At 42.9% G+C, this 20,247-nt stretch overlaps 1 protein-coding gene across 1 annotated transcript in view; it reads left to right on the top strand.

The window, feature by feature from the left end:
• IRAK2 (interleukin 1 receptor associated kinase 2) overlaps positions 1 to 20,247 on the top strand; it is an 81,742-nt gene that overhangs the window by 32,347 nt on the left and 29,148 nt on the right. The window contains exons 3-7 of the mRNA XM_077116570.1: positions 8,392 to 8,538; positions 12,820 to 12,926; positions 14,926 to 15,132; positions 15,217 to 15,281; positions 19,356 to 19,470. Coding sequence (XP_076972685.1) covers positions 8,392 to 8,538; positions 12,820 to 12,926; positions 14,926 to 15,132; positions 15,217 to 15,281; positions 19,356 to 19,470 — 641 coding nt within the window. The remainder of the gene's footprint in view (positions 1 to 8,391; positions 8,539 to 12,819; positions 12,927 to 14,925; positions 15,133 to 15,216; positions 15,282 to 19,355; positions 19,471 to 20,247) is intronic.

Genomic DNA, 20,247 nt, shown 5'->3' with positions numbered 1-20,247 from the left:
TTACTTCCTGCCCAATAATTCACAAGAGTTCCTATTTCCCTACATGCTGGCCAACACTTGTTATTTTCTGTTTTTGTTGCTTTTTTAAAAGAATAATGGCTAATCTAGTGCATGTGAAATGGTATCTCATTCTGGTTTTGACTTTCATTTCCCTGTTGGCTAAAGATGTTGAGCATTTTTTCATGTGTTTACTGGCCATTTGTATATCTTCTTTGGAGAAATGTCTTTTCAAGTCTTTTGCATAGTTTTTAATTGGGTTGTTTGTCTTTTTGTTCAGATGTAGGAGTGCTTTATATATTTTGGAAATTAGTTGTTTTAAGTTATTGCTGTGTAATTCAGGACAAGTCACCTGATTTCCTTCCACTCATTAATTATTCCATGATGAGCAAGCAAGGCTTTAATCATTATGGGTTTCTTGGGAGCAATATGAGAATGAACAGAGAGATATCTGCAGCACATTTAAACCAGTCCCTGAATTTGTAGAGAGGGAAGGTAAGGGCCGAGATAAAAGGAACTGTCAGTTGTTGAGCCCCTGCTATGTGCTGAGCTGTTTTAACTAGGTTATTCTGGGTTGCCCTTTTTGGGCACATGCTCCAATTATGCATTCATCAGGAAAGGCTAGATAAACACTGAAATCTCAGTTGTGCAACACAACAGAGATTGATTTCTCACTCATGTTAACTGAAATATGGGCAGGATGCCTTCTGCATTCTTGTAGCTGCCTATGTCATCTGGACATATGGCCTCCAGAGTCACTGCAGCAGGAGAAGAGAAGGATGTAGAGGAGATGTACTCACTCTTTTTTTTTTTTTGGCATGGGCAGGCCCGGGAATCGTTCACATGCTCTTAATTGCTTCGCCCAGGAAGTGACAGATATTACTTCTACTTAACATCCGATGGCTGGAACCAATCTCATCGCCCTAGCCTGATTGCAAGGGATACTGGGAGATGCGGGGGAATAAATGGATATTCAGTAAGCACTATCTCTTCTGTATGTTACCTCAGTTCAAGGGGGTTTATAAGAATTGACTCAACCATGGAATACAAGCTCCTGCATGGTTTAACCTCCGCCCAACTTTCTGACCTCATCTCCATCACTTTTTTCCTCATTCAGTCAGCTAAGCCACTAGTGTCATCCTTCATTTGATGGGGCACACCAAACTGTTTTCTGCTCCAGGATTTTGCATATGCTGTTCCTTCTCCTAGGAATGCTGGTCCCTTTCCAACTCCCCTGTGCTCTTCCCACGGCTGATCCTTCTCATCTTTTGAGCTCTGCTTAAATGATACCTCCTTATAGAAGCCATCTCTGTCCACCTATATAAATAGGTCTACCAGGTCTACCCCCACCCCCTGAAATTTGTTTTCAACATAGAATTCCTCCCAGTTAGGTATTATTATTTAACTAGCTTAATGTAAGGATCATGTCTGTTTTGATAATGGGTCGCATTCTTAGTCTCTAGCACTAATGAATGCAGAAGGACGAGTCATTTTAGCAGCTGATGGAGTACAGGTCCTGAAGAGATAGAGCAATTAGGAGAACAGGTCACACCTTCAGATTTGCGTAATCTCACATCTACCTTGAGTTGGGAGTTTTCCATGGTACGCGTGTGCATTTATGTCCAGGATGGCCAAGCCCAGGCATTAGGAGAGAAGAGAAAAGAGACTGTCCAGGAAGTTTTTATTGTCCCTGAGATGGCCAACCAGCACCAAAGTTCTTTAGTTTTAGCTGAATCACTTTCATTTTTAAAGAAGGGATCTGTTTCAGCCACATGACTCAGCTTCAGAATAAAAACAAATATATAATTGTTGCACCATTGTTTAACTTGAGGGATGTGAAGGTAGGAGGGATTTCCAGAATGTGCTCACCAGGGAAAGACCTTGTTGTCAGCTTGAGTCCCTTCAGCTCCAGTAGCTCCTGGATTTGCCACTGTATTAAATGTCCCCAGGCAGCGAGGGCACAAGCCCCCAGGCCCCAGACTGCCAAGGATCCAAAACACAATGCTGTGATAATCAGATTCCCCTACTTGTAAGCCTGGTTTAATCTTCTTTATAGAAGGAAGTGGGATATAAATAAACCAAATATAAATAAGATAACTATTCTGGACTTCACTGAAAGTATGAAACAGAGATAACAACTGAACTTTTTCCCTGAGCTGTTATCTGAATTAAAATAGGCCACACGTATGGACATGCATTTAGGATAAAGACTGACCCATAATAAATAATAATGGTAAAAACAGTAGTAAACAATAATAAGAAAAATAGCTTATTACTTTACCTACAGTAGCACTTACTTTACCTATAGTTGAGCATTTACCTATAGTAGCTCATTTAATCCTCATGGCAACTTTTTAGGTTATTACTAGTCCCATTTGTCAGATGAGGAAGCTGAGGTCTAGAGATTGCGTTAGGAGTCAGCCCGGCTGTGGAACATAGAACTGATCGAAGGCAGAGTAGGCAGGCTGTGAGCTCATCATCTGGGTTGTATGGCAGGAGTGATTCATCCTCATTCGAGTATGAACCATTCTGAAAATAGAAGGCAGAAGGAAAAAGAAATCACAGCCTCAACCAAACAAAGTGGGGCAAAGAAAAACGTTTCCTTCCCACAGCTCTGTCCTCCCCGGTCTGAAACTCAGCTTTCAATAGCATCATTCTCGGTTAAGCCAGTGGTTCTCAGCCCCACTTAAGGAAGTCTCAGAAGCATCCAGGTGCTTATGTACTTTATACCAGAACCAACAGGTCAACCCCTTCACACCCAGAGCCACCAAAGTTGTAAAAGTTAGCCATCCTCTCAGTCCCTGCATCTATCTCCTTTCCGTCCCTGGGGTCTCCAAACTACCCCCTTCTGTGTAACAAGGCTGGCTGCCAGCAAGCACAGACAGGGTGAGGGCAGGTCCCCGCCTCTCTTTTGTCCAGCTCCTGTACCACTCTGTCCCCTGAGGCCAAAGTCGCTGCCCATTTAGGTTCACAGTTTTCATTTGAGGGTTTGAAATGTTGAAAATAGCTTTCCATTCCTAACGCTTCATTCAGAGGGAACCAACGGTTCTCCATCTGCACCTTTTGGGCAGGAAGAGAGGAGAGAGGATATATGCCAGCCCCTTGGCACTGCCGCGTGCTTTACACATCTCATTCCATTTAGTCCTGTGGAAGAGGCCAGGGCAGCTCAGAGAGTTAAGCAATGTGTCCTCAAGCACACTGGCTGCATTTGAACCCAGAAGAAAGGCTTTGCCATACTTACTACTCTAGCTTCTACCCTTTGATCACCTGGAATCTGTATTTGTAGATCTCATGACCCTACACAATCAACTTTATGCTTGGAATTCCTTTTGAGAATTTAATTCCAGGGAAAAAAGAATCCTGGAAGCATGAGGCTACTTCTATGTATCAGTAATAAGAATTATATAACTAGTTTATCCCCAGTCTGCCTTGGTAGACAGGGTGCTTGGAAAAAGATATAAAGCTTATCACTACCCTTTCTCATGAACATTTTAGCTGCCCCTGCCTCCTCCTGCCATTGATGTTCTATTTTAATTTCAATAGCATCTGTTGTACCAGTCTGAAGAGTGGGTGTCCTATCTGCTTGGCTTTCACAGACCAGATTTCGAGGGAAGGAGGACAGAGGAGCCCTCTACACACACACACCTGTTCTACCTTCTCCAATTTTGATGGGGAAAGAGGCAAAAAAAGACCTGCCCTGCCCTTCCAATTCAGACCAAATATTAGCAACTCAAGAGTAGGAATGAAGATGCTAACAGCTTATACATATCAGTTTTTGCATTTACAAAACATTAAAAAGCCCCAAAGCATGCTGAAACACAGGTTTCACAGGAAATGGGGAACTTTTCATCAGCTCGTCACTGTCAACTGACAGTTGTGGCGGGGTGTGGCCTCAAAGTGTGACTAGGTGCATCGTGTGTGGGAGGATGGGTGTCAGCCTGAAGTGCTGGCAGTTTGGCTGCTGGCTGTGGACCCTGCCGACACCATGGGACCTCTGTCCTCCCATGCTGGCACCCCGACCTGCGCACATCTGTGTATGACTCACTGTCTTAGAGTGCTGGGGCTGCTGTCACAAAGTACCACAGACTGGCTGACTTTAGTAAGCAGAATATATGATCTCACAGTTCTGGGGGCTAGACATCCAAAATCAAGAGGTCAGTAGGATCATGCTGAAGGATCTGTGAAGAAGGTCTGTAAGGTTTTGGCGGTGGCTTGCTGGCCATACATAACTTAGTATCTGCCTCTTGTCATGTGGCCGTCCCTCTCCTTCTCACTGTGTTCAGTTTCCTCTGCCTATAATGTCTCCAGTCATAGTGGGTTAAGGCCCACCTTGAGTTCATTTGGCCTCACCTTTACTAATGACATCTTCAAAGGTCCTGTTTACAAATAGGTCCACATCCCCGGGACTGGGGGTTAGGACTTGATTGTGTCTTTGTGGGGGACGTAGTTGATCCACGCACCACAGATGCCAGGCATAGGCCTTTGCGTGTCACTGCAGAAAGAACCTGAAAAAACAAAACAAACCAGGAAATCCAGAAGAAACACAGTAAAGCAAACGCAATGGAGCCTTTTATGTTCCCCGCGGTAGTTTGCAGAGGTCAGCCACAAATGGGCTGGTGACATTGATGTCCCTGCCCAGATATGTCCTGACAGGCAGAGAAACAAAGATTTGTGCTGTCAGGGAAACAAAACGTCACCAGGAATAGGCCACCAAAGTTTGCTAAGACTTGGATTACCAGCCCTTTGTTACTGAGGAGTAAACCGAGGCTCACCCACCCTCAGACACTGGGAGAAGGGCAGTGGGCAATTGTTGTGGGTGCAAATGAGATGTCAGGAAGTGGTTTCAGCTGAGAGCTCTCCCACTTCTCCACCCAGTGTGAGGGGAGCACTTGGCCAGCCCAACCCCTTCTGCATACACAGATGTTGTGAGGACGCTGCCGGTGGCCCCTTCAGGGGCACAGGGCCATCAGGTCCCTGCCTCTTCCAGCACTGGGGCTGGCGTGGGTTGGGGGGGAAGGAGAGGTCTCACGGGGTCCGGGAGGACAGCAGGAGGCAGATGGGGCTGCTGAGGGGCGGAGGCGGCCCCTTGGCCCTGGGCAGAGGCTTTCCTGGCTGGCAGGAACAGCGTTTCCCTTCTGAAGTGTGGGAGCCCTGGGGCTTCAGCGAGGGTTGACCACGTGGGCGGTGGTCCTGGCCCATGCCAGGTCCTGGACCATCTGCCTTTCTGCCCTGGTGCGCTTTCTCCCCCAGGGAGACTCCTCCCCTCCCTGCCTCTCAGTTTCCTTATCGTAGTACTTCCAAGTTCGTGGTGAGGATACATGAGAATGGGCGGTTGGCTTGATCCTTGAAGACAACAGTATAATTATATAGCTTTTACAGTGTGACTGTGTGATTGGGAAAACCTGTGGCTGACGCTCCCTTTATCGAGGCTGTGAACAGATGAGTACAAAATAAGGACAAAAATAAATAAATAAATAAATAAATAAATGGTGGTGGGGGCGTAAGAGGTAAAAAAAAATGTGTAGATTGCAATACTAGTGGTCAGTGAGAGGGAGGGTTAAGGGGTATGGGATGTATGGTTGTTCTTTTTTTTTTTTCCTATTTCTTTTTCTGGAGTGATGCAAATGTTCTAAAAATGATCATGGTGATGAACATACAACTATGTGATCATATTGTGAGCCACTGATTGTAAACTATATGGGCTATATGGTGAGTGAAGATATCTCAATAAAAATATTAAGAAAAAAAAAAGAACAGGCCTTGGATTACAGTTAATAAAAAGCTAAAACTGAGTTGGATCTGAACCCAGTGAAGGGCTGAGTCACTGACCGTCCACCAGCCTGGACCAGATGGAGTCCCCTGGGCAAATGGCTCCTCATCCTGCTTTGGAACACTCAGTGTTTCAGATCTGTTCATTATTTAGCTAGCTGGCTTACTGATTTTTTTTTACCTGGAATACAATACCTTACTATGCAAATAACACATGACCATTCTTGAAAAATTATATAATATATAGGAAAAAACTCCACCTGATATAAAATCACTGATAACCACTGCCCAATAATAATCACTGTTAACATATTGCTCTTCAGGCTTTTTTTTTTTCCTCTTCAGGTAGATATCTTCTATATTTTTACAAATATTTTCCCCCAAAATGGTAGTATATTGTGCACCTTTTTTGCTGACTGCCTTTTTCACTTACCCGTGTGTTCAAATCTTTCCACCTCAGCAGGTGCACACATCATTTTTCCAGTTCCTACTGAAGTAAGTAAAATATACAAAAAACGTAAATGATTCAGAATCCTGTTAAATGAAAACTAAAAGGAAGTTCCTATTTGTTGCACTGAGCATTGTACACACACTGTCTCTGTTAGTCCTCACTGAGGACAATCCAGCAAATGTAGCTGGGAAGTGATGGAACCAGTTTCCATCCCAGAACTTGAACTCTAAATAGCTAAGAACTGCTACTCTTTTAATATAATAGTTTTATGAAAAAGAATAATGTATTGATCAGCATAGAGGAAGTACAACAAGGAAAAGTTACTCTGATTCTCCCCCATTCAGAATTAGTATTATATTTGTGCGTTCCGTCTAGACCGTCTTCGTGTGTTTCCCCCCCAGGAGAATCAGAGTGATCATGACATTGCATCCCTGCTGTGCTGCAGGTGGGGTGTTGGGGCTGAGCTGTCTGCACAGAGGGGTCAGGGCAGGGGGCTGGGGGTGGTGGGGGGTGAGGCAGTGATGATGGTGGTGTCTGATAGTCCTGTCTAGCCAGATGGTCTGGCAGTGAAACCAGCCCCGGGTTTGAATCTTATTAGCTGTTTGTCTTGGCACAGGCCATTTTGCCTGAGCCTCAGTAGTCTCAAAAATAAAAACACAGATAATTCTGTTAACCATCAGACACAGTTGTGAAATTCAGTCAACTGTGTGGTGTCTCATAAGCTTAGGCCATGCACATTTAGGCATTATTATTATTGTTGTAGAACTTGGGCTTAATACAGCTAGGTCCCACGGTAACGACTGGTTTTGCTTAGGGAAATGCCATTTCCGTGGCGGAATGAATGTTACTGGAGTCTCAGAGGCTTGCAACATTTAGTCCTGGCCCCGTTTGATGCACTGAGTGAAACTGAGCAAGTCAGCAGCCTTCCTTGGGACTTCCCCATTTTTGTGGTTCCAAAACATAGATGCATGTTGGAATAACATCAGGGGCATTGAAGAATAACAGTTTCTGGGCCTGGCCCCAAACCGCCAGATGGTGAAAGACCCTAAGTGCTGGGCTGTAGAATTTAGGTTTTCTCTGGAAGGCAGTGAGGAGACTTAATGGTTTGGACTAGGGAATGTGGACTCTATTCAGGCACTGCAGGGTCATGGGGCTATCAGTAGGGATTGATATGGCTGGATCTGTACTTTAGTAGGTTGAGGCTTGGCAAGGATTCTGGAGGCAGGGGACCAGTGGGAAGGCAGTACCCGTGCTGTGGTAGGGGAGGGGAGAGGAGGCATTTCACAGAGAGCAAGCTCTGAGAAACTAGGGGAAAGCCAGTGTGCACACAGCCCCGCAGCACCTTGGGGTTTCCCACATCCATGTAAAGAGGAAGTGGTTCCTCTGAGGAGGGGAGGTGACCTCCTTCCAGACTTCTCGGACCAGTTCAGCCTTTGCCTGAGTGATCTTGGTCAAATCATTTAAGCTGCTCAGGCCTCATCCCTCATTTCCAACAGGGATAAAATGCAAAGACACAATGAAGATTTAATGCATGCAGAGTTGGCCCAGTGACTGAGACAGTTCGTACTGAAGTAGGTGGAGTTGTTATTTTGGGGGTTCCTATATATAAAAGAAGGAAGGATGCACATGTTTCCACAGCTTGTGGAAGGAGAAGCTGTAGGACTGCCAGAGCTTATTTTATATTTAGGAGCCCAAGCAGGGTCTTAGAGTCTTAGAGATATGAATATCTTTAAGTTCCTATCTTTAACTCCAGGGAAATTTATGGTCTGTAAAGCCCCATCATGCCCGTATTCTCATTTCCGCCTCCCTCCCACAGCAGCCCAGTGAGATAGGCTAGCAGATATGATCATTATAATCTATTTATGGTCAAGGAAACAGGCTCAGAGAAGGAGAGTGATTTTTCTAAGGTCATACGTCTAGTAGGATTGGAAGGTGGGTAGGTATCCAACTCAGAATGTCAGAGCTGGACCAACCATAAGAGGCTGTTCTATACACCACTACATGTTATAGATTCAAAAGCCAAGGCCAGGAAAGGGAAAGAACTTGCCCAAGGCATGCCCAATTTGTGCCACAGCCAGGACCAAAACCCGGTTCTCTGACTTCTAGACCCAGACCCTTCATGGCTACCCCACGTCACTGAATACTAACCTTCTCTCTATTCACCTTGTTTTCAGGGAAACCAGTTCCTCAGATAAAGTCTTCCATTCCAGACCTACCAGACGCTGGAAAGTCAGGAAGGCCTCCGGCAGCTTCAATAAGAAACACTGAGCATGAACAGGAAGAGGGGCAACCTGTGATACCAGCTGCCTTCCCAGGCCCAGGTGTGTTCACTCTGAATTCTCACAACCCTGGCATGGGTCAGCCTTGCCTGCTAGCCTTGAGGTGGGTGCCTCACTGCCTCCCTATGGGCCTTTTGAAGGCCCCTGCCCTGTCCAAGGCCTGACTCTTACAGCCTTGAGCTGGGGAATTGAAGTGTATTGTTTGCCTCATCACCTCTCTCCCCTCTACCAGTCACAGATTTAGTACTTCTTCCTACTATACCTGAAGCACAGAGAGGGAGAGTGATTTGCCCAGGGTTACACAGCTAGAATGTGGTAGAGCCTGAACTGGTGTCTGAGCTGAGTCATTTGAAACCTCATGTCACTAACCACTACACATGCTGCTGTCTCAAAGACTTTAGAACGTTTCAGATTTGTCTCCATCCCGTTGTGCCCAAGGAAGGGCCTTGGGGGCAGTTTGCCAAATGACAGAAGGACTTAGCCAGTGGATGACTTCCTCAAAGGGTAACCACTTCATATGCCCATGTCTTCCCTGGAGCCTGGGCTTACTTCTCCTCTCCTGAGGGGTGTACCAAAGACCCCAAAACCACAAAATCTGTTTATTGATGTAGTTCCTGAAGCCAGGATCAGCATTGTTTGACAGGAGCATTAATGACTTTTACTTAGGTCTATGTTTGAATCCCAGCTCTGCCATTTGCTAGCCAGAGAATTACTTAGCCTCTCTGTACCTCAGTTTCTTCTTCTGTAAAATGGGGATAATAATAGAACCTACAATAACAGGTGATGGTAAGGAATCACACACCTCAATGTTTATACCAAGTAAGTGCCCCTTAAATGTTAACTGACATTAACAACATTTCCAAAGTGACTTGACACCCCAGGTAGGGTAAGTCTGGAAAATTTAATTCAAGGCCAAGGAGTCTGGATTATTTCTTGTAGCTGAAGATTAAAAAAAAAAAGGTACAGAACTTTGACCAGCAATTAAAGATAAGGGTAAATAGTCCTAAAACAAATATGATACTGGTTAATGGCCAAAGAAGGGAAAACAATTTAATAAAATAGAAAAATTCTAGGCAAGTGCTGTCAGGGTGAAAGAGATGACAGTCCTAGCAATATCTTATAATGTCCCTTATCTAGGTGACAATAAAAACAAATGTCATATGTTTCTGCCAGCTTTTGCACTGTTTACTTTCTTGAGTGGCCCTAGGTAAGAAATGTGTCTCACAGGCCAAGCTGATAAATATAATGTGCAACAGAGACAGGAAGCTGGTTGTCCATCTTTGCCCAAACTGAAAATAGGAGAGTAATCTTAATTTTGTCAAATAACCTAAAGCCTATCTTCTCTGGAAAATCCCAAGGTTCCACTGGGTCCCAAAGTTCAAATCAATTGATTATCTTGAAGGATTTTTGTAAGAGGGGAGAATGCACTGATGGGATGGGTGGGGAGGACATACAGAGGTGGTAACATTTACTGAAGTATCTGCCTATTGTGCATGAGATGCTGAGCTAAGAGCTTCTAGTGCAATACCTCATTCATTGACCTGACCCCAACAACTCAGGAAGGTGGGGACTATTGTTACCTAACTTTGCAGCTAGGGAAGAATAACTAGCCTGTCAAAGCTTCCTGGCTGAGTAAGTGTTGGAACCAGGATTCAACTCAGGCAGTTTGATTCTCCCTCCTGATAGGAGAGAAGGAAATGGGGAAGACACACAGAAGAGGAAGATAATGTCAGCATATGAGCTATGGACAGGTTTGTTTACCTTAACAGATTCTCAAACATGGAATTCAGATAAAAAGGCTTCAAGTAGCTGAAATAACTGTCACAAAACCTTAGCTATAAGAGAGGCCATTAGGCAGTCAATCAGAATCTGTTTACTCTTTTTTTTTTTTATTAATTAAAAAAAGAATTAACAAAACAATTAGAAATCATTCCAATCTACATGTACAATCAGTAATTCTTTTTTTTTTTTTTTTTTTTAAGAGAAAGGGAGGAAGGGAAGGAAAGACAGAGAAGGAAGGAAGGATGGAAGGAAGGAAGGGAGGAAGAAAGGGAAACATCTTTAAACATTTTCTTGTTTTATTATATTTTGTTTGTTTGTTTGTTTTTTACATGGGCTGGGGCCGGGAATCGAACCGGGGTCCTCCGGCATGGCAGGCAAGCACTCTTGCCCGCTGAGCCACCGCGGCCCGCCCACAATCAGTAATTCTTAATAACATCACATAGTTGCATATTCATCATTTCTTAGTACATTTGCATTGATTTAGAAAAAGAAATAAGAAGACAACAGAATAAGAATTAAAACAATAATAGAAAGAGAAAAAAAAAAAAAACCTATACCTCACATGCAGCTTCATTCAGTGTTTTAACATAATTGCATTACAATTGGGTAGTATTGTGCTGTCCATTTCTGAGTTTTTATATCCAGTCCCGTTGTACAGTCTGTATCCCTTCAGCTCCAATTATCCCTTCTCTCTTTTTTTTTTTTTTTAATAAACGGAAAAAAAGGAATTAACCCAACATTTAAAGATCATACCATTCTACATATGCATTCATTAATTCTTAACATCATCACATAGATGCATGATCATCATTTCTTAGTACATATGCATTGGTTTAGAAGAACTAGCAACATAACTGAAAAAGATATAGAATGTTAATATAGAGAAAAAATAAAAGTAATAATAGTAAAATCAAAACAAAACAAAACAAAACAAAACAAAAACCTATAGCTCAGATGCAGCTTCATTCAGTGTTTTAACATGATTAGTTTACAATTAGGTATTATTGTGCTGTCCATTTTTGAGTTTTTGTATCTAGTCCTGTTACACCGTCTGTATCCCTTCAACTCCAATTGGCCATTATCTTACCCTGTTTCTACCTCCTGCTGGACTCTGTTATCAAGGACATATTCCAAATTTATTCTCGAATGTCTGTTCACATCAGTGGGACCATACAGTATTTGTCCTTTAGTTTTTGGCTAGACTCACTCAGCATAATGTTCTCTATGTCCATCCATGTTATTACATGCTTCATAAGTTTATCCTGTCTTAAAGCTGCATAGTATTCCATCGTATGTATATACCACAGTTTGTTTAGCCACTCTTCTGTTGATGGAGATTTCGGCTGTTTCCATCTCTTTGCAATTGTAAATAACGCTGCTATAAACATTGGTGTGCAAATGTCCGTTTGTGTCTTTGCCCTTAAGTCCTTTGAGTAGATTCCCAGCAATGGTATTGCTGGGTCGTATGGCAATTCTATATTCAGCTTTTTGAGGAACCGCCAAACTGCCTTCCACAGTGGTTGCACCATTTGACATTCCCACCAACAGTGGATAAGTGTGCCTCTTTCTCCGCATCCTCTCCAGCACTTGTCATTTTCTGTTTTGTTGATAATGGCCATTCTGGTGGGTGTGAGATGATATCTCATTGTGGTTTTGATTTGCATTTCTCTAATGGCCAGGGACATTGAGCATCTCTTCATGTGCCTTTTGGCCATTTGTATTTCCTCTTCTGATAGGTGTCTGTTCAAGTCTTTTTCCCATTTTGTAATTGGGTTGGCTGTCTTTTTGTTGTTGAGATGAACAATCTCTTTATAAATTCTGGATACTAGACCTTTATCTGATATATCATTTCCAAATATTGTTTCCCATTGTGAAGGCTGTCTTTCTACTTTCTTGATGAAGTTCTTTGATGAGAATCTGTTTACTCTTATTCTACACAGTTTTATCATGCTTGGTAAAATACTGAATACTCCATATGTGTAAGAGTCTGATCTTTGTCCTTTTTAATCTCTTTTAATCTGAACAAGAATTCTATGATAGATACTTGGGTTGCTTCCACCTTTTGCTATTGTGAATAAGGTTGCTATGAGCATTGTTGTACAAGTATCTTTTCAAGCCCAGAGATGTCAAACTGATTTGATTTTTGGGGGTGGTGGTGGGGGGTGGGGTGCATGGGCCAGGGATCAAACCTGGGTCTCCCACATAGCAGGTGAGAATTCTACCACTGAACTACAGATTTTGATTTGAATTTTGGCACACATGCATTTCATGTGACCCTGGGAAAGTTACCCCGCCTCCAGAGCTTCAGTTTCTGTACCTGTCAGTTGGGGATAATTAATAGGACCTATCTCACAGTGTTGTCCTGAGGCTTAAATGGGGTAATGCATGAGGAGTGTGTTGATTGATGCATGGTGGGTGACAGGAGATGGCAGCTGTAATAAGTGCTGGTAGAGCGAATGAGTGATTCGACTGGTCAGATGGGGAGCCTCTCCAGCCTTCCTCCAGCAGACCATGTCCTGACTTCCAATCCCTCCCTTCTAGGGTCCACTGCAGCCGGAGCCTCCCAGCAGGCCTCTCTCCTGCCTCCTTCTGAAGAAGATGCCCCTCACTCATTAAAAACTGACCTCCCCACCTCATCTGCTTCAAAGGTAAATCTCTCTGGAGAACACCTAGAACTCTATCTGAGATTATACAAAGGTTCCACGCACTATGATTACTTTCCAGACACCTATACCTTCCAGATGGGCTCCTAGACCAGACAAGTCCTGAAACCCAGAGGAGCCAGCCTCTCCAGAACATCAACTAGTTCCATCCCTCTATCCCATATTATCAACAGTCGTTTCCAACATGAAAATTTAGAATGAGCATAGCCCAAATACCCCTAAAGATTGGGAGAAGGATCGAAGTAGAAGGTGGTAAGTTATAACAGAGAAGATAGGATTTAAAAAATGGATATGACTGCTGAATCATTATATTGATATTTCTTTTAGTCTCCAGTGTCTTGGAGCAGCTAGAAGAAAAAACCTGAAATTGTGAGTCTGTAACCACATCAAACTCTGAACTCTGTTCTATAACTAATTGTTGCAGTATGCCTTGAAATTTACTGCTTTTTAAATATATGTCACAATGAAAAAAAAAAGGTAAATCTCTCCTTTCCCTGTTGCCAAGCATTATCTTCCCAAACTGTGGTCCCCTTGCAAAAATGCAATTTCTTAATTCCTTAGACCGGTTTGGGGTGGAGGTGGGGCTGAAGGAAGAAAGGAGACCTATTGAATAGTTCCAGGTTTCTAGGACAGTGAGTACAAACAGTCAAAAAAACTGAGGTGGAAGGGAGGGGTATGTTAGTGAACACACACTTTCAGTTTCCATTATTTGTGTTTAAATGAAAGCTGATAATTGGCATCCCTACCCCCAAACCAAAATAAGTTGGTTATACTAGTCATTTCCTTTCAAATCCGCCTCCCCCACCTTTTTTCAATACTGTGTATGTCTGAGTGATCCTGAATTTTTAATAACTTGGGTCCAGAGCTACATGCTGACTTTCCTGAGCCTTATGTACTTTTCCCTCCATTAAAAAAAGTATATTTTATGACTGTATTGATATTCAGGCAAATATAATTCAAGCTGGGTTAAAAATTAGAACATATTCTTCCACCTTTAAAGTTCATTTTTTTTCTTTTCATTTTAAAATGAAATTAAGATGTTGTCATGGGAGCCTGAAAGTATTATGGCTCTTGGCCTGGTACCTGCTGTGCCTTTTGTAGAAGTTGGCTCTTCTTGGGTCTGGTTAAAGGAGACTGTTGCTCAAGCAGGTTTAAAAAAAAAAATTAACAAGTAATATTTGCAAAGATTATTTAATAACTTGGGAGAACAACGTGGTATAATGTTAAGTGAAAACACCAGAAATCGAAACTCTGTGGCACGATCCCAGTGTATCTAATTGGCAGGAAAATACATTGAATTTTAATAGCAGTTATATAAATAATGGGATTATAGATGCTTTTCCCCATAATTTTCTAAAATTTCTAATAGGAGCATATGTAACCTTAAATGAATTTTAAACTTATATGTACAATCCTATTTTTAAAAAGGGAAGTTATTGAAGCAAAGCTCCTTTTTGTAGCTTTGCACGTGCACTCAGTCTCCCAAGCTCTGATTCATGGTTGGTTATATGAACCTATATCCTAGTTCCCAGGAATCCAGAAGTCTAGCATGTATACCACGTGGGGGACCAGGACACCCAGCTTGGCCATTGACCAGCAGTGTGACCTTACCTCAGCTCCATGACCTCTTGGTGCCCACCTCTAAATACTGACATAAAAGAAATTAATATTTACTGGACATTGGCCATGTGCCAGGAGTAGTCACATTTTAGTGAATTTTCAAAATTACCCTCCAGGGTATTATTATTCCCCCAATTTTTGCTGGTGAGCAAATTAAGGCTCAGAGGGGTTAAGTAACTTGCCCAAGGCCACATAGCATGTTAGAAGTGGAGCTGGGATTTGAGCCTGGGCCTGCTCATGATCTTTTTACCCACTCCTCAATGGGTAAGGACAGTCCCCTCCACTCCTCAGCTCTGATATTTTAAGATTTCCTGAGGTAGTAGGGAAAACAAGCTTCCATGATAATCTCTGTCTCTTTTCTCAGAATTCCCAGGAGGATTTCAGTACCTCCAGTCCTAAGCAGGAAAAACTTTTGAGCCTGACTGGAGACAGCCTTTTCTGGAGTGAGGCAGACGTGGTTCAGGCAACCAATGACTTCAGCCCAAATCACAAAATCAGGGAGGGGACATTTGCTGTCATATACAGAGGACAAAGGCACGGCACATCGTTTTTCTTCAAGAAGCTCACAGAGGTGAGTGCTTCTTGATTGCTAGTGATGAGAAGGAGGCTGAGTGGATGAGCCTGGATTTTCATGTTTCAATATGTTGTACCATAGATGGCCTGCTCGAGCCCGGGGTCCATTGACAGATTCTTTCAGGCGGAGATACAGATCTGTCTTAGGTAAGCCTCCCCTTGGAAAACGTTTATTACAACAGCGACAGCGAACCCCTGTATAATGCTTCCTGGGTGTCAGGCCTATTTAAAACACTTTATGGGTGTAAGTCATCCTCACAATAGCCCTATAACATAGTACTAGTATTACATCATTTTGCAGATGGGTAACCTGTACCCAGGGACAGTGGTTAAGTGTCTTGTCCAGGTGGCAGAACCAGGGTTTGAACCTATGTGATCTGGCTCCAGAGTCCGAACTTTTTCCATGTGGCTACCATATGCATAGGTTAAAATTATAAAGGAAACTTGCTTCTCTTAACCCAACTTCTTCCTTCTAGGGCAAAAAAAGATCTGCTTCTCTCCCCTTTCCCCCCCCCCCCCCCTAATTATTAGAGAAGTTGTGGGTTTACAGAACAATCATGCATAAAACACAGGCTCCCCATCCAACCACCCCACCACCAACACCCTGCACTGGTGTGGAACATTTGTTACAGTTGATGATGGCACATTTTTGTAATTGTACTATTAATTAAAGTTCATGGTTTAATTTAAGGTTCACTGTTTGTGTAGTATGGTTCTATAGATTTTTAAATTTTTGTTATTCTGTTACCATATATGCAATCTAACATTTCCCTCTTTAAATCTTATTCCAGTATGTATTTCAGTGCTGTTAATTGCGCTCACAGTGCTGTGCTACCATCCCACCACACATTGCCAAAACATTTCCATCATTCCAAATAAGAATGCTGTATAGTTTAAGCCTTCACTTCCCTTTCCCTATCCTCACTCCATCCCCTAGTAACCTATATTCTATATTCTGACTCTATGAGTTTGCTTATCCTAATTGTTTCAGATCAAGAGATCATGCAATATTTGTCTACCTCTACAGTTTTTTATACTGCTTTCGTGGTCCCATGCTGCTTTTGCCTGGAGGGCAAACTCTAGCAGGAAGGTGACCCCAGGGAGAATGTTCCCAATGAGGTCTTTCCTAGCCAAAACAGGACCAGGGGTTCACGAAGGGGGCGTAGATCAGCTCCAGAGTGCCCAGGGAAGGGGGTCAGGAAGGGCTCCAAAATCTTCCCTGACGATTCCCTAAAGCTGAGCTTTCCTGGCCTGACCAGCAAACGCAGCCTGTCCCCAAACTGTCCCTGGCATCCTGAGGAAGTGCTGCATCCTGAAATCTCCACCACTTCCAACCCTCTGGGGGGAGGGTTGAAACAGTGGCTGCCTTCAGAGTCAGGACTCAGTGATCCAAATTTGCTAATCAAAAACTATGATCAGTGATTGGCTGTGCTCAGAGGATTTTGTGTCCCATTCTGTAAGCAGCAGGTAGTCCCAGATTGGACCCCTGGCAGGCTGCTATGAGAGTGGGGAATAAGTGCGGTAGCTGATGCGTGGAGAGAGCAATTTGAAGTTCTTTACCATAATTTATCAGCTTCTTCCTCCTGCTGTTGCCTGGATGCTGTATAGTTTTCTTCTGGCTTCCACATTTTCAAAATAGTTGTTTCAGGCAGTTCCTGCCTGTTAATAGTTGTTTTGGTGGAAGGACTGGGTCCTGGAGTTCCCTGCTCTGCTGTCTTCCCCAGAAGCCATCTCTCTATCCCATTTTTAAAGATGGTTAGTCTTACCCATTCCAACTCTGATGGCAAATCCTTCTTTAAATCACACCCTGTAGACCAGGGTACTAAATCCAACATGCCACCTGTTTTTGAATGGCTGTGAACTCAGAATTATTTTTACATTTTTAAACAGTTGGAAAAAATCAAAAGAAGAATAATATTTCATGACACTTGAAAATTTTATGAAAGTTACATTTCATTGCCTATTCATTTTTAATGGAACACAACCATGCTCATAGCTGGTTTGTGCTATAGCACACAGTTAAATAGTTGCAATTGAGGCCATGTGGCATTCGAAGTCTAAAATATTTACTAAATATACCTTTATATATCATAAAAACTTTTTTTATAGAAAAAAGTTTGCTGACCCCTTGTCTAGAGCAATAAGGGCCTTCAATTTTGGTCCTCAAACCTGCTCATTTTATAGATGGGGAAACAAGCCAGCGAAGTAAAGTGCATCTCCCGGTCACAGAACTGAGTGGAGACTAAGAAAGAGAAGGGGGAGCAGTGCTTGGGGACCTGGGACCTTGCCCTGGCTTGGACACCATTGACTGTTTAACTTAAACACATACTGGGCATCTGCCACGTGCAGGACACCAGCTGTCATTCAACCTTGGCAAATTACATCCGGGTTTTCCCTGCTGTTGACTAGCCTTGGGCAAGTAATGCATGATCATTGTAGAGTATTTTAAGAACTATAGAAAATTATAATTAAGAAAATAGAAATCACCTATTTTCTGTAACACCTATAAATAACCACTCCTCTATTAATATTTTTATATGTTTATTTCTAATCCTTTTTCCATTCATGTATATGAATGCACTAACACACACACAGACACCTATACCTCTACACATACGAATTTAATCAAGACTAGAAATATAATTCCCATTCCACTTTGGCACTGTGCCTTCAAGTAAGTGGTATTCACTTAGGCTTTGATTGATTCAGCAGACATGAATTGTCAGCCCTTTCTTAGGCTTTTGGGAGTGCAGATCTGGAGAATACCTGGTCCTGCCTTGGGACCAGGTGGGGAGACTGACCTGCAGATAACTGACTGTCATGAATGTGCCAAGTGTGGAGTAGGATGGACTGGGGCAGGGACAGAGAGGTCGGGCAGAAGGCCATTTTCGTAGTACTGGGAAGAGTCCATCAGGGTCTGATCCAAGGCAGAGGAGAGAGGGATGAGGGGTAGATTTCGAAAGCTATTTTATGACAGTGAGTGGTGGCAAATGAGATGCGGGAGAAGGTTTCTAGGAAACTAAATAGCCGATGGTACCCTTTATTGTGATAGTAAATGTTTAGTTTACTATCATTTAGTTTAGTTTAGGTGTTTAGTTTCCTGGGCTGCTCAAGCAAATATGATGAGATGGTTCAGTTTAAGCAATGGGAATTTTTTGCTCATAGTTTTGAGGCTGGGATAATGTTCAAATCAAGGCATCATCCAGGTGATGCTTTATCTTCTAAAACTGTGATGTTCTGGGGCTGGCTACTGGTGATCCTTGGTTCCTCTGTCACATGGCAAGGCACACGGTGGCATCTCCTGGTCTCTTCCTTCTTTTCTGGGTTCTGTTTCAGCTTCTTGCTTCCTGTGGCTTTCTCTGAATTTCATTCTACTTAAAAAGGACTCCTCTAGGAGGATTAAGACCAATCCTAATTGAGGTGGGTCACACCTTAACTGGCGTAGCCTCATCAAAAGGCCCTACTTACATTGGGTTTACACCTACAGGAATGGATTAAATTTAAGAGCATGTTTTTCTGGGGTATGTACAGCTTCAGAGCACCACAGGTGGAGAAGCAGTTTTGGGATCTGCATTGAGGTTATTCTCCTGGAGCATCAGGATGCAATTAGAGATTTAGGTTTAGAGATAAGAAATTTAGGAGTGTTCCTTGTAGAGGTGGAAGATAACTGGGGGAGCAGCATATCAAACAAGGTATGAGCCCAGTTGGGGAACACTCAAGTTTCAGAGGAAGTCATAGGAGGAGGGTCTTAGCAAAAACACCAAGGAAGAGTACTCAGAGAGGTAGGAGGAGAGTCAGGAGGAAATGGTGATGCAGAAGCCAGGAGGAGAGGATTTCAGGGAAGAACCTCAGCCCTAGAATCAAGTTGTGAAGCAGACCTGGCCTCCAGTCCTGGCTTCACTGCTTGCTGATTTGTGCCTTAGGCAAGTTCCTTAACTTTAGGGTCACTTTTGCTAGAAGATGGGGTTGGGTAAAGTATCAAACGCTACAGAGCGGTGAGATAGGATGATGACAACTAGACTTGGAGCTCCTTGAGGGCAAACAGTTTTCATCTTTCTACCTTGGTTCTGGGCCCAGGGATCAGAGCATTTTTTCTGTGGGATGTTACTGCTGACCTTAGGGGAGTGGAGGGATTGCAGGGGCAGGAGATGAGGAAGTAGAACAGTCTTTGATTTTTTTTCTTATCTGCCTCCTCACCCCTGCCCTGATGCTCAATTTCAGATGCTGCCACCCCAACATCTTACCTATGATTGGCTGCTGCACTGGAAGACAGTTTCACTGCTTGATCCACCCTCACATGGAAAATGGCTCTTTACAGGACAGACTCCAGGGTCAGGTAAGGGGCTCTGGGTATCAGTCAGAGAACAACTAGGCAAAACCCAGTCAGTGAATTAAAGTTAAGGACTTATAGGAGTCCAGAAGAGAGAGAGGCCATCCAGGAGAGACTACTGAGAGCAGTTGGAAGAAGCTGGGCCTGGTAAGATTTGGCTAAACATCTTCAGGCCAAAACTTATAAAAATTTATTTGACATGAGGCATCGCATTCAAGCCAAGAACAAGATAAGGGTGTCCCATTGCACTAATTTTATTCAACATTTTTCTAGAGGTGTTAGCCAATGCAGTAGGACAAGAAAAGAATTAAAGAGATAAAAATTGTGGATAAGAGGAGATGATTTTATAATAAAATGTTATTATACCTATTTGCTGGTATATTTATACAATATCTCTGGAAATATACATAAGACACTGGTAACTTGGCTGCCTCTGGGGAGGAGAACTAGGAAGCTGAGGCACAGGATGGGAGGGAAATGTTTCCTATACACTCTTTTGTACCTTTTGAATATTATACCATATGAATGTAGTAGCTATTAAAAAGTATAATTTTTAAAACAAACAGATCTCCTTCCTATAAAATTCTCAAGCAGGGGGGAGTTATTCCAGAATAGAATTATTGCCTACCTTGGTAGGGACCAGACAAAGCAGTTATTCATGGTAAAAATGCTGATTGTTAGCATTTCTGAGCTTTCACTGTGTACCAGATGCCATAATAAGGGCTTTAAATGCTTCATCTCCTTTGGGCCTCATCAAGAGGTTTCCCCCATTTTCCAAAAGAG

This window comes from Tamandua tetradactyla, chromosome 9 (assembly GCF_023851605.1).
Source record: "Tamandua tetradactyla isolate mTamTet1 chromosome 9, mTamTet1.pri, whole genome shotgun sequence".
Taxonomy (NCBI): Eukaryota; Metazoa; Chordata; class Mammalia; order Pilosa; family Myrmecophagidae; genus Tamandua; species Tamandua tetradactyla.
The sequence above is the reverse complement of the archived record's forward strand: the minus strand, read 5'-3'. Positions and strand labels throughout refer to the sequence as shown.